Raw genomic sequence first — 13,793 nt, forward strand, 5'->3', positions numbered from 1 at the left:
TCCCATCTTACACTACCTACTACCAATGTGACCTTGAGCAAAGCCTGTCTAGACATCAATTTTTTCATTTGTAAAAGACTAGATGACCAGTGCTCTAAATTCGACTATTCTTTAAAGATAGTATAATCTAGCAAAGAATCTAGGACCTATAAATATGAAATTAATAATTTATTCAAAAAATTTATTGGGCCCCTAATATCTTTAAGATACAATGAATGTTTTGACTATCCTCAGAGTTTACACAAGAATTAGATATAAAATAATAAGAAACAAAACATAACTAATTGCTAAGCCAGCTGACACTGATAATAAGTATTATAAGTGTTCAAAAAAGAAAAATTAATGTTAGCTAATATGATCACAAAAAGCTTTAAAATGTGCTGTAAGAAATGACAAAGGGGATGGTTTCAGAAAAACCTGGGAAGATTTGTATGAGCTCATACAAAGTGAGCAATGTAGCAAGGGAGAGAATGATTGACAGGTCTTGAAACATAGAATCTTGCCTGAGCTGGTTGAATCAGAGTTCCAAGGAACAGTTTTGCCAACTGCCACTCTAGAGCTGAAAGGTAAAGGAGGAAGGTGTATAGCTGAGAAATACTGGAAATCCAATCCATACAAGTGTGAGTCACTGGACTATCAAGGCTAAATCCCACAGCAAACCCAAAATTTTCACAGAGTCAATGATTGATCATATTACAGGAATCCCAGGTATGGTGTTCTCATGGTCTCAGCAAAGTAGAGGTCAGTTCTCCAGAAGCTGTCCACCAGAAGACTGGAGATTACCTCTCACCAGTCAGCAGATCCTCAAAGGCCAGTTGCTTGATGGATGGATTTCTAGAATGTCTCAGCTATACACCTTCTTCCTTCACCTTTCAGCTCCAGAGTGGTAGTTGGCAAAACTGTTCCTTGGAACTCTGATTCAACCAGCTCAGGCAAGATTCTGTGTCTCAAGACCTGTCAATCATTCTCTCCCTTGCTACAAAAGAAATAGGAAAACACTGTATATAGTAACAGCAATATTGTAAGAAGAATCAACTGTGAAAAGACTTATCTACTTTAATTAATAAGATTGGTATATGACAATTCCAAAGGGCTCCTGATGAAAAATACTACCTCCAGAGGAAAAATCAACAATCTCCAAGCACATACTGAAGTATATTTTTCTTGCCTTTTTTTTTTTGCAACGTGGCCAAAACGGAAATATATTTTGCATGACTTTATATATATAATGGGTATTGTGCCTTTCCAATGGATGAGGGAGGAAGCTAAAGGAGGAAGAGAATTTGGAACTGACAATAAAAACAAAAAAATATTACTTTAAAACAGAGCTTTAGTAGAAAAGGGTAGGAACTGACCCAAGTTTTGAAGAAGAGGCATAATTTGAATGGGCAAAGGAGAAAAAGGACAGCATACTAAATAGGAAGAATGGCACGGAAAAATACAGAAACAGTAATATTTTATGGCCTCAATCATCTTATCTGGATTAGTAGTATCAAACTCAAATAGAAATGAGGGCCACTAAACTAGACATAAGGATCTCCATAGGCTTTATACAGACATAATTTTTAAAAGGTAATCCCGGTTTTTTAAAAAAATCTTTAAGTATTTCACAATTACATTTTAACCTGGAATGTACTCTGGGCTACTGACCTGCTTGACACCTCTAATCTAGAGAATGGCCTCCAATGTTCCCTTTAGACACAGAGATACAACCTTAACTAAGATAACACATTTGAAAGTGCTTTGGAAAATCAAAAGTGCTATATAAATAATAGGGATTAGTTTCTCAATTGTTTGATAAAACTAAACAATTACACACTCATTTTATACTACACAAGGAAACAGATAAGTAGACTATATTAACTATGATTTTTCTTTTTTTTTTCACCATTTAATCTTTGAAAATGTAACTAAAAGTCTCAAATCAACATGTAAACTGGAAGTTTACCAATTAGAATTTGAGATGGGTTGTTAGGATTCACTTTACTTCTGTTTTAAATATTTATTTTAAAATATTTATCCAGAGAAACAAACCTTCTAAGATATATTAGAAATAGTAACTATTATTTAATATATAATTCGTTTTCTTTGCTATACAGATTTTAACCACAATCAAACACCAACAGTTTTAGTTGACTATTTAAATTATTTTAATACCAGCCTGAGCCAATTCCGCATTGAAGGCTCTCAAAGCAAAAGCAGAGCTTCGGGCTTCAGTAGGCAGTAACAGGCAACATAAATATCCTTCATAGTCTCTTTTCCTATAAACAAAAAAACAAACAAGAAGTTATGAGTTGATTTCTAAATTCTGCATAAACATACATTTGGCATGTTCATTTATAAGCAGCTAACAACTTTCTATTTTGAGTAGACATGAAGGTAAAGATAAGTGTGAAAAAAAATTTTCCCATATTACATCAGACAAATTAGGGATCTCACAATATATATTTTTTAATTACTGTACTGAAAGTTCTTATTTTACTTTATCTCAAAGACAAATACAAAGAAACTATACTACAGGATACTTTCCAAGGAATGAGGAAAACTTTTGAAAACATTAAGAAAAAATTGTTAAGAGAATATTACAAGTGTTTCTTTGTTGTTGCTATTTTTTATAGCCAGATACTTTATAATATAAAAAATAATAGCCCTGAAAAATGGTCAGGCTAGTTTAAAAATAATAAAATACTCTAAATATTTATTATCTTAATATAATCTACAATTTAAAAAACTGATTTTGCTTTAATAGGCAAATAATTAAATATAAAAATAAAGTCAAAAACAATATGCTACAGTATACTATTATATTTTATCACTGAAAGCAATTTACATACTTAGTTATTTCTTTTTCTAATTTCAGAAAAAAACATGACAGTATTCCACTGGCTTTGGGGAAAATAATCTTTGTCCAATTCTGAAGTCTCTTTCTTTTTAGGACTTACTATTTAAACAAAAAAGTTTTCATTGGCAGTATTTTTACCATCTTATCACAAACAAGTGATATAAAACAGCAATGTGATTTTTGGCCACTAGGGAGCGTGCAGAAACTAAAAACAAAAACAGCCAAGCAAAACATGTCAAAATGTTATAGAGATAAGAATCTGCCCAGCTGCTTTTCTCTTGGGGAATCTAACTTGCTATCAGTTCCAAAAATATTTCTAGGGTAAGTTTTCTAAAATAAAGGGTTTTATCTGATAGATTTTTTTAAAAAAAACAACTTTTTTTTTAACCCTTACCTTCTGTCTTAGAATCAATACTGTGTGTTGGTTCCAAGGCAGAAGAGTGGTAAGAGCTAGGCAATGGGAGTTGTGACTTTCCCAGGGTCACACAGCTGGGAAGTATCTGAGGCTAGATTTGAACGTAGGACCTCCCATCTCTTCTTGGCCTAGCTCTCAATCCACTGAACCACCCAGCTGCCCCCACAAAATACTATACAACCCTAGCATTTGAAAACTTCCTCTTATCAGGAACTCAGGATTGGGCTGAGATAGCCCTAAAGGAAAATTTTATGGTTTTTTTATTCTCATCTTCGCTAAGATAGGCCACAGAGGAAGGTGTACACGTAAAACTTCATTCTTTGGACTCATTTTTACTCCAAATAAGTCATTTCAGACAGAAGTTCATAGGACACTAATAAAAAATTTTCCCTGGCTAATGAATTCAAAAGATATTTTTAAGCTTCAAGTTACTAATAAAAAGTACATGTAGGAGTTTTTGCTGAGAATCCTCATTTCATTTGTACAAACAGAAATGAACTTCTATTTCTGGAGACCTTTTTTCTGCTTTTTTAGTATAAGCAAGTTGTTGTTTCCCTGGGGTACCAATCATTTCCCATACCAAATAACTATAGGAATACCAGTCACACTTGTATGGCTTCATTCCTTTTCTTTCTTTTATTATCTTCTTTAATGTGATACAATCAACAGGAGGCTAGAAAGGGTATCAAACAGGAAAGGACTTCTTTTTATCATTTTATCATCCTTGGACTGTTAATATTTAAGATATATCCAATATGCAACAAGAAAACAATTTACAGTAAGATAAAACTATATTCATTTGAATTGAGTCTGCTGAGCACCACCAACTACAAGTTATAGATGGGAGACTATTCCTTTCCCCTGAAGTTTCCTATTTCCCTTGACTCATTTAACTCACTTAGCACAATGTAACAAGCAAAGAGTGATTTAATATTTGATGACAGAGCTTTGTTTATAGTTTAAATAACCTAATTTCTTGGTTTAAGAGAATAAATTCCATTATACCCTTACCAAATGCCAAATACCAAATACCCTTACTATTCTTTTATTTGGGAAATAAAAAATTATTTGTGTGTATGTATGAGTATGTGGAGGAAAAAAAGTTCCTTGAGAGCAAGGGTTGTTTTTCATCTTTTTGTCCTTTGTGCATAATACTCTGTACAGTCATTTAATACTTGTTCATTCAATCAATCAACAAACATGCATTAATCACATGCCAGATAGTGTACTAGATACTACAGATACAAATACAAAAATTAAAAAAAAAATTCTCCCAAAGAGCTTTTAAATTGAACTGATTCAAGAGATCCACATTTTCTTATGTTATAGAAAAATTTTCCTGATCTCCAAAGCCTAATCCTGCTGAATTTAAAAAATATTTAAAGCACTTGAGAGGTGGCATGACCTGATGGATATATATATGCCAGGTCCCAGGAAAGAAGTCATGCCCTCAGTCAATTACGTCTGATCACACAGTTCTTGTTTTATTTACCAAATGGGAACTGTTATTTATTCTTTCCCTCCAGAAGATTAAGAATCCATGTGAAGCACTTGAAGTATCTCAAAAGAAAATGGTGCATGAATTCATGTCATTAGTATATTATTGTATCACTTATCTTTGACACATCTTAAGTGGCTGAACCCTTACAAAGATATGTAGTATTTGAGTGAGGATCAAGAAGTCTCTCAAATCTAGTAAAACCCTTCTGATACTCCCACTTTTAATCACTCAAGTTACTAAGAACTTCAGTCCCTTTTTCTTCTCAGTCTCATCCCAGCAAACCTGATGAGTAGTAGAAAAAAACAAGTGCCTGCTCCAAGCTTCCATTAAGTCATCTCTTGACCATTTAAAACTCAACAGAATAGATTTCTAGCAAATCCCAATTTCTCCAGGCCATATTAAAGTTGACTCTGCTCCTCCTCTCCTAGAGCCAATGTTGTCATGATTTGCTGGCCCATTCTTTCACTAGGAGCCTTACAGTTTTCAGTCCATCTCAAAAGCTCAAAAGATGCCCAGATCTCCCCCCAACCTTATGTAATGAGGATAAAGTATACCCCTATAAAACATTCTTAAACTTAAACTGGGGTCCTAACTACTTTGAGGGTCACACAGGCTCAGTGCTAAAAGATCGGGATGACACAGAAGTCTTATGAGAGCAGTGTGGGGAAGTGGCTTTATCAGAGGCCTGGTCACTGAACCAGGAAGAACCATCTATTCAGTAGACTGTAAAAGATGGCAAGTTCTCCTCTCTATCTCATCTTTCCATAAAATGTGGCATAAAACTCTCTCTGGATCCCTGAGGAAAGAATAGAAAATATAGTTATGGTAGTTATATCTGCATAATGAAAACAGTATGCTCAGCTCAGGTCTACCTAGAGTTAATAGGCATACTCTACCTTCTCTACCCTTTTAAAAACTTCATTTGAACTCACCACATCCTCAGACTAGTATCCACAACTCTTTCTCATCACAGCCAAACTTAGAGATTCTTATCTATGCTTTTCCCCTTCATTTCTTCTCCTCCTATTCACTTCTCAATTACTTGAATTCCAACTTTGGACCTCACCTTTCAAGAAAATGATCTCTACAACTTTTATGAAGAGGAGAATTTGAAACTCAAAACTTTTTTTAATGTTAAAAAATTTGTTTTTACATATGATATGGGGAAATATATATAATAAATGCAAATATTATTTTTTTTAAAAGACAAATTCCAAAATGATAAATGTTGGTGGGGATGTGGCAAAATGGGGACACACTAATGTATTGCTGGTGGAGTTATGAACTGATCCAACTATTCTGGAGGGCAATTTGGAACTATGCACAAGTCTATAAAACAGTACAAACCTTTTGAATCAGTAATACCTCTATTATTCTATATTCCAAATTAATTTTTTTAAATGGGAAAGCACCTATTTGTACAAAATTATTTATAGCTGCTCTTTTTGTGGTGGCAAAGAATTGGAAACTAAAGGAATATCTCTCAACTGGGAAATGACTGAACAAATTGTGGTGTATGATGGTGATGGAATAGTCCTGTGCTGTAAAGAATGATGAACAGAATGATTGCAGAAAGAGCTGGAAAGACCTACATGAACTGATGTAGAGTGAAATAAGCAGAACCAAAACATTGTGCACAATAACAGCAATATTGCCTAGCCTATATCCCTCTTCTGCCTTGGAACTAATATACAATATATTGGAAGGCAGGGATTTTTTAAAAATTATTTTATAGATCTAGAAAAAAATAATTACAAAATTCAACTGAAGAACAAAAGGTCAAGAATATGAAGGGAATTAATGAAAAAAATACGAAGGAAGGTAGCCTAGCAATACCAAATTTCTAACTGTATTATAAAGCAGTGATCATCAAAATAATCTGGAATTGGCTAAGAAATAGAGGGTGGATCAGTGGAATAGACGAGATATACAATACACAGTACTAAATGACCATAATAATCTAGTATTTGATAAACCCAAAGATCCAAGTTTTTGAAACAAAAACTCACTATCTGACAAAAACTGCAAGGAAAATTAGAAAACAGCTTGGCAGAAACTTGGAATAGGCCAATATCTTGTAATATATACCAAGATAAGGTCAAAATGAGCACATAATTTAGACATAAGGGGTGATACCATAAGCAAACTAGGAAGCATGGAATAGTTTACGTATCAGATCTATGAATAAGGAAAGAATTTATAAACAAACAAGATAGAGCTTTATGAGATATAAAATAGATAATTCTGATTATATTAAATTAAAAAGGGATTGCACAAATGAAATCAATGCAGTCAAAGTTTCAAGGAAAGCAGAAAGCTGAGGGGGTAATTTTTTACACAAAATGTCTCTGATAAAGGCTCATTTCTCGAATATAAAGAGAACTGGAAAGCAGCTAGCTCAATGAAGGGAGCCTACATCAAGTCTGAAGATGGGAAATCCTGAGTTCAAATGTGACCTCAGATCCCAGGCAAGTCACTTAATTCCAACAGCCTAGCCCTTAGGGTCAATTTTATAATAATACAAGTCATTTCCCAATTGGTAATTAGTCAAAGGATATGAATAATAAGTTTTCAGAAGAAATTAAAGTTATCTATAGTCATATGAAAAAAAAATGCTCCAAATCACTAATGATAAGAAAAATGCAAATTAGAACAGCTTTAAAGTACCACCCCATACCTCTCAGATTGGTTAATATGACAAAAAATGAAAATGATAAATTTTAGAGGAGATATGAAAAAATTGAAACACTAATGCACCATTAGGGGAGTTGTGAACCAATCTATTCTGGAGAGCAATTTGGAATTATGCACAAAAATCTATAAAACAATGTATATCCTCTGGTCCAGCAATACCACTACTATGTCTGAATCCCAAAGAGATCCAAAAAAAGGGAAAAGAACCTCTGTGTACAAAAAAAAATTATATATATATATATATGTATATATATATGTATATATATATATATATGTAAAACAGCTCTTTTTGTATTAGCAAAGAATTAGAAACTGAGGAGACACCTATCAATTGCAAAATGGCTAAACAAATTGTGGAATATGATTATGATGGAATACTATTGTGCCATCAGAAAAGATGAGCAACATACTTTCAGAAAAATTCAGACTTACATGAACTGATGCAAAGTATAAAGTGAGCCAAAACAGGGGAACATTGTACACAGTATCAGAGATATTATATAATGAGAATGGTTTAGCAACTCTCAGCATACAATAATCCAAGACAATTCTGAAGGACTAATGATGAAAAATACTATCCACCTCCAGAGAAAAACTGATGGAGTCTGAATGCAGATCAAAGCATACTTTGTTTTTACTTTCTTTAATTTTCATTAGGTTGTTTTTTCTTTTTTGGTATATGTTTTCTTTTGTGACATGGATAATATGGAAATATAATTTACATGATGGCAAATGTATAATCTTCTCAAAGAGGAAGGGAAGGAAAGAATTTGGAACTCAAAAAAATTAATGTTTAGAACAGAACTCTTGAGGTATCATCTCACACCTAGCAGATTGGCTAACATGACAGCTATGGAAAGTAATGAATGTTGGAGATGTGGCAAAATTGGGACATTAATGCATTGTTGGTGAAGTTGTGAATTGATCCAACCATTCTGGAAGGTAATTTGGAACTATTCCCAAAGGGTGCTAAAAGACTGTCTGCCCTTTGATCCAGCCATAGCACTGCTGGGTTTGTACCCCAAAGAGATAATAAGGAAAAAGACTTGTACAAGAATATTCATAGTCACGCTGTTTGTGGTGGCAAAAAATTAGAAAATGAGGAGATGCCCTTCGATTGGGGAATGGCTGAACAAATTGTGGTATATGATAGAGATGGAATACTATTGTGTTCAAAGGAATAATAAACTGGAGGAATTCCATGTGAACTGGAACAACTTCCAGGAATTGATACAATTAAAGGAACAGAACCAGGAGAACATTGTACACAGAGACTGATACACTGTGCTAAAATCAAATGTAATGGACTTCTCTACTAGTAACAATGCAATGATCCAGAACTATTCAAAGGGACATATGAGAAAGAACACTATTCACATCCAGAGAAAGAACTGTGGGAAAAGAAACACTTAAGAAAAACAACTACTTGATCACATGGGCCGCTGGGGCTATGACTGGGAAAGTAGACTCTAAAAGATCACCCTAGTGCAAATATTAATAATATGGAAATGGGTCTTGATCAATGACACATGTTAAACCCAGTGGAATTGTGCATCAGATACTGGAAGGAGGTGGGGGGGAGAGGAGGGAAAGAACATGAATCTTTTAACTGTGGAAAAATATTCTGAATCATCTAATTAAATAAAATTTTAAAAAAATGAGTGTTTAGGGGGCAGCTGGATGGCCCAGTGGATTAAGAGCCAGGCCTAGAGACAAAAGTCCTAGGTTCAAATCTAGCTTCACCCACTTCCTAGCTGTGTGACCCTGGGCAAATCATTTGACCCCCATTGCGTAGCCCTTACCCCTCTTCTGCCTTGGAACCAATACATAGTATTGATTCAAAGATGGAATATAAAAGTTTTTTAAAAATGAATGTTTAAAACTGTTTTTTCATGTAATTGAGAAAAAAGTAAAAAATATAAAGAAAAAAATGAAATTATGCCCCACCATCAAGGAACTTACATGGGATGAGGGGAGTTAAGTCAGTATAAAATATATATACAGGGGGCAGTATAAAAATTAAATTATAACTCTAATAAAAATATTATATTTATGAGACATATTAACGATTATTAGAATCAAGGATACAAAATTAAAAAAACATGTGCCCAGGCCTGATTAGCCCATTCAAAACTTACTTACTAAATCATTGCAATGGCAGAGAGAGAGCATAGTGAGAGCATGAGCTAGGCGCTACTGCAAGTTAAATACCAATTCTGATCTCGCCCAGGTAGAGACTCAGGTGAGATTATAGGGAATTCTGGGAAATACCAAGGACTTCTGGGGATTGAAGTCTGGGGTTCAAATCTCCATTTTTACAGCAGCTAGGTGGCTCAGTGGATTACGAGCCAGGCCTAGAAACAAAGTCCCAGGTTCAAATATGACCTCAAACACTTCCCAGCTGTGTAACCCTGGGCAAGTCACTGAACACCCATTGCCTAGCCCTTACCACTCTTCTGCCTTGGAGCCAATACTGGCTCCAAGATGGAAGGTAAAGGTTTTAAAAAATATATATATATATATATACAAAGTAACTAAAATTGGGGGTAAGGAATATAAATAAAAAAGGCCTTGTGTAGGAGGCATTTAATAAATGCTTGTTGAACTGAAATGAATTATCAAAAAAGTTTACTTAGTAGAGGGATGATTTGGTCAGATCTATGTTTTAATAATATCCATTTGAAAGCTATGTAGAAGATTAACTGGAAAAGGATGAAGTAGAGACACTGATTAGAAGGCTATATTCTATTGGAAGAAACAAACATATACCCATAGGCATATATGGAAAGTCTAGGATGAGTTCTGGGGTATAAATATGCATAGCAAGCAGAATATGGATAATGACCCAACAAAAGAGCCTAAGAAATAACCAGACTAGAAGAACAAGAGCAATGTTTCAAAGTCCAAGGGGACTGAAATGTTGCATAAAGGTCAAAATAGTTGAGGAAGAAGAAAAGACCATTGGATTTAGCAATTAAGAGACTGCTGGTAAGTCAAGTGATTGATTTGAATATCAGATTATAAGAGGCTTTGAGATTAGTGGAAGGTGAAAAAATGGAGGCAATGAATTTAGATGGTTACTGATGACACACATTCATATTCCCAGTCACCTGAACTGAAAATCTTTATTTCAGAAATCATTCCTTCAAGACCCAAATGAAAAACCACATATACCATGAAGCCTTTCTTGATGCCACCAGATGGAAATGAGAGGGAATGAAATAAATTCAATCATATAACTTCTGAATATTTTGTGGAAATTTGTTATTACATATAATTGGTAAAAAAATAAAAATAAAACTAGAAAATATTTTAAAAGGTAGTGTCTTACAGTAAGTCAATAAGTATTTATTATGTGTTTACTGTGTTCCAGGAACTGTGCTGGTACTGGGGATACATAGAAATGCAAAATAATAAGTCTTTGTCTTCAATATTCTAATGAGAGAAACAAAATTTAAATAACTATAACAGATATATACAACATAAATGGAAAATAATCTCAGAGGGAAAGCACTAGAAACTGGAGAGAGCCAGGGAAGGTCCCCTAGAAAAGGTTAAGATTTGAACTGAGCATTTAAAGAACCTGAGAAGCTGGGAGCAGTTAAAGATGGAAAGCATTCCAGGCACTCAGGATTGCCAGTGTAAAAACCCAGATAGGTGATGTATCTTATAGAAGCAGCAGGTAGGCCAGTGTAGCTAGATGGCAGTTGGTGGACGCTGAAGTGTGAGAACAACGGAAAGGTAAGAAGGAGCTAGGTTGTGAGAGACTTTAAATACTAAAGAGGAGAGTTTATATTTGATCCTGTATGCAAGAGGGAGCCAATGGAGTTTATTGATTAAGGTAGGTGATCTGGTCAGAACTGTAGTTTAGGAAGATTACTATGACTGCTGGGTGGAGGATGGATTAGAGTGGGTGAGATCTGAGACAGGGACAGTCTGGGTATAATGGGATAAAGACTTGTGTCAGGACAATAGCTATGAAAATAGAGAAAAGGGAATATAAAAGGCAAACAAGAAGACGGAAACAACAAAATTTGGCCACAGATTAGCTACTTGAGGTGAAAGGGAGGTTATGAGTCCGGGTGACTAGGAAGAGAGAATTCCCAATAATAAGTTTTGGAAGGGGGCAGATTTGGGGGAATCAAAAGCTAGAATCAAGGTCACTGGGAGAAATATCAACATTATCATATATGTAGATAATTCCACTCTGATGGCAGAAGTGAAGATGTTGTTGAAATGGATAGTGTAATGGAAACAATGAAGATGAACTTGGACAGCATTCAGCATAGAGAATAAAAGGATCTGGTGTGCTATGGTCCATGGGCTCAAGAAAAATGGTATATATAACTGAACAACTCAATAACAATGTTTTGGGGGAATGATGAATTTTTCCAGACATATTATGTGTGAGATGCCAACATGACATATAATTTAAGATATCTAAATATTCTAGTAACTCTAATTATCAATCAGGAGAGAAATAGAACTGGCTATATTGATCTGGGAATCATTTGCATAGAAATGACAATTAAACCTAATACAGTCAAATTGGGACACTAATGCATTGTTGATGGAATTGTGAACTGATCCAACCATTCTGGGGGGTAATTTGGAACTACACCCAAAGGGCTACAGAACTATGCATACCCTTTGATCCAGGAATACTGCTACTGAGTTTATATCCCAAAGAGATAATTAAAAAAGAGAAAGTTGACCCCCATTGCCTAGCCCTTACCACTCTTCTGCCTTGGAGCCAATACACAGTACTGACTCCAAGACGGGAAGGACCTACTTGTACAAAAAAATTTACAGCTGCTCTTTTTGTGGTGGCAAAGAATTGGAAATTGAGGGATGTTCATCAACTGAGGAATGGCTGAACAAATTGTGATACATGTTCATAATGGAATACTATTGTGCTATAAGAAATGATCAAAAAAGCTGAAAAGGTCTACATGAACTGACACAGAGTGAAATGAGCAGAACTGGGAGAACATTGTACACAAAAACAGCATTATTGGACCACTATTATCTGTGAAAACTTGGCTACTCTCAGCAATGCAATGAACTGAGATAATCCTGAAAGATTTATGACTGGGAATACTATCCACCTCAAAAGAAAGAATTGTTGAAGTCATCTTTCACATTAATGTACTATCTTGACACATGAGTTTAATTCATTCCATAGTCAAGCTTGTAACTCAATTTGCTCCTGTGTTAAATCGAATTTCCCCATTTAAAAGGAAATGCAGTTAATCCATTCCAGCCTCAAATAATCACACAAATTCTTTGTTTTATATGCTTTTAAATACAAAAAATATACTTTATAAATAACAAATAAATATATTTATAGATAATAAAGAAGAATGTAAAGAAATAAACTTGCTTATGAAATATTATTTACTTTCAAGGTCAGGTGAAGATGCTGGTGGAGGTTTTTATTTTGAGCACTATCATTTAACATAACTTACTCTCTACAAACGATAATATGTGAAACAAGTGTCACACGACTTGTTGCAACTTTTTCTGGGTGTGTTTTTTCCCCAAATCCTCAACATTTCCTTAATTTCAATTGTACTGATTAACTCATCCACCTTGGGCTTCTCCCCACTAATTTCCTGCAAAACCTCTGTATACCGCTGCTGCTGTAACTCCTTCAATTCTTCTGTTGTCATCAGGACCAATGGTTAAAAGTTAAGAAATTTGCAAAGAAAGAAAACCCTAATAGAAAGCAAAAGCCATTCAATATAGATGCTCCCACAGCCAGATAAACATTGAACTAAACAAGACAGCCTCATGTAACTTGTGAAACCGAACATTCAGCAGGCTATCTAGTGGAGGGTGACAGAAGTTCATGTTTCAAATATCCACTCCTGACTTAAAGCAAAAAATCCCAACTGTGATTGCTCGTGATTTAAGGTGCTCATGTATCAAGGTATCACTGTATTTATGGTTTTATTTGGGGTTTCTTTGTTACATATGAGTTTGCATTCATAACAATGACCAATATGGAATTGTGTTTTGCATGACAATTTAAAAAAAGGGAAAAACCTAATGCAGCTGATGAAATCATCAAGCAAAATAGGGAAAAGAAAAGAAGATACAAAGACAGAAACTACAGGGATACCCACAGTCAATGGGTATAACTGGATAAGAATCCAGCAAACAAGACTGAAAAACAGTAACACAGGCAAGAGGAAAACCAAGAGAAAGTAATGTTGGGAAAATCTGGGTGTATCCAGGAGGAAATGATGATCAACTGTGTCAAAGGTTGCAGAGACATGAAGGATGCTGACTGAAAAATGGCAAGTGATTCCAGGGTCACACAGCTAGGAAGTATCTGA

The 13,793-nt window shown here is 34.7% G+C and overlaps 1 protein-coding gene across 5 annotated transcripts in view; it reads right to left on the reverse strand.

The window, feature by feature from the left end:
- NDUFAF6 (NADH:ubiquinone oxidoreductase complex assembly factor 6) overlaps window positions 1-13,793 on the reverse strand; it is a 41,243-nt gene that overhangs the window by 24,975 nt on the left and 2,475 nt on the right. For 2 of the 5 annotated variants that reach the window (XM_001379550.4, XM_056823303.1), the window contains exon 2: window positions 2,162-2,261. In XM_001379550.4, the coding sequence (XP_001379587.1) occupies window positions 2,162-2,261 (100 nt within the window). Of the gene's footprint in view, window positions 1-783; window positions 977-2,157; window positions 2,262-3,856; window positions 3,926-13,793 lie in introns of those variants that run through there. The other 3 variants (XM_056823300.1, XM_056823302.1, XM_056823301.1) reach the window with 3 other exon arrangements.

This window comes from Monodelphis domestica, chromosome 3, assembly GCF_027887165.1.
Source record: "Monodelphis domestica isolate mMonDom1 chromosome 3, mMonDom1.pri, whole genome shotgun sequence".
Lineage (NCBI taxonomy): Eukaryota > Metazoa > Chordata > Mammalia > Didelphimorphia > Didelphidae > Monodelphis > Monodelphis domestica.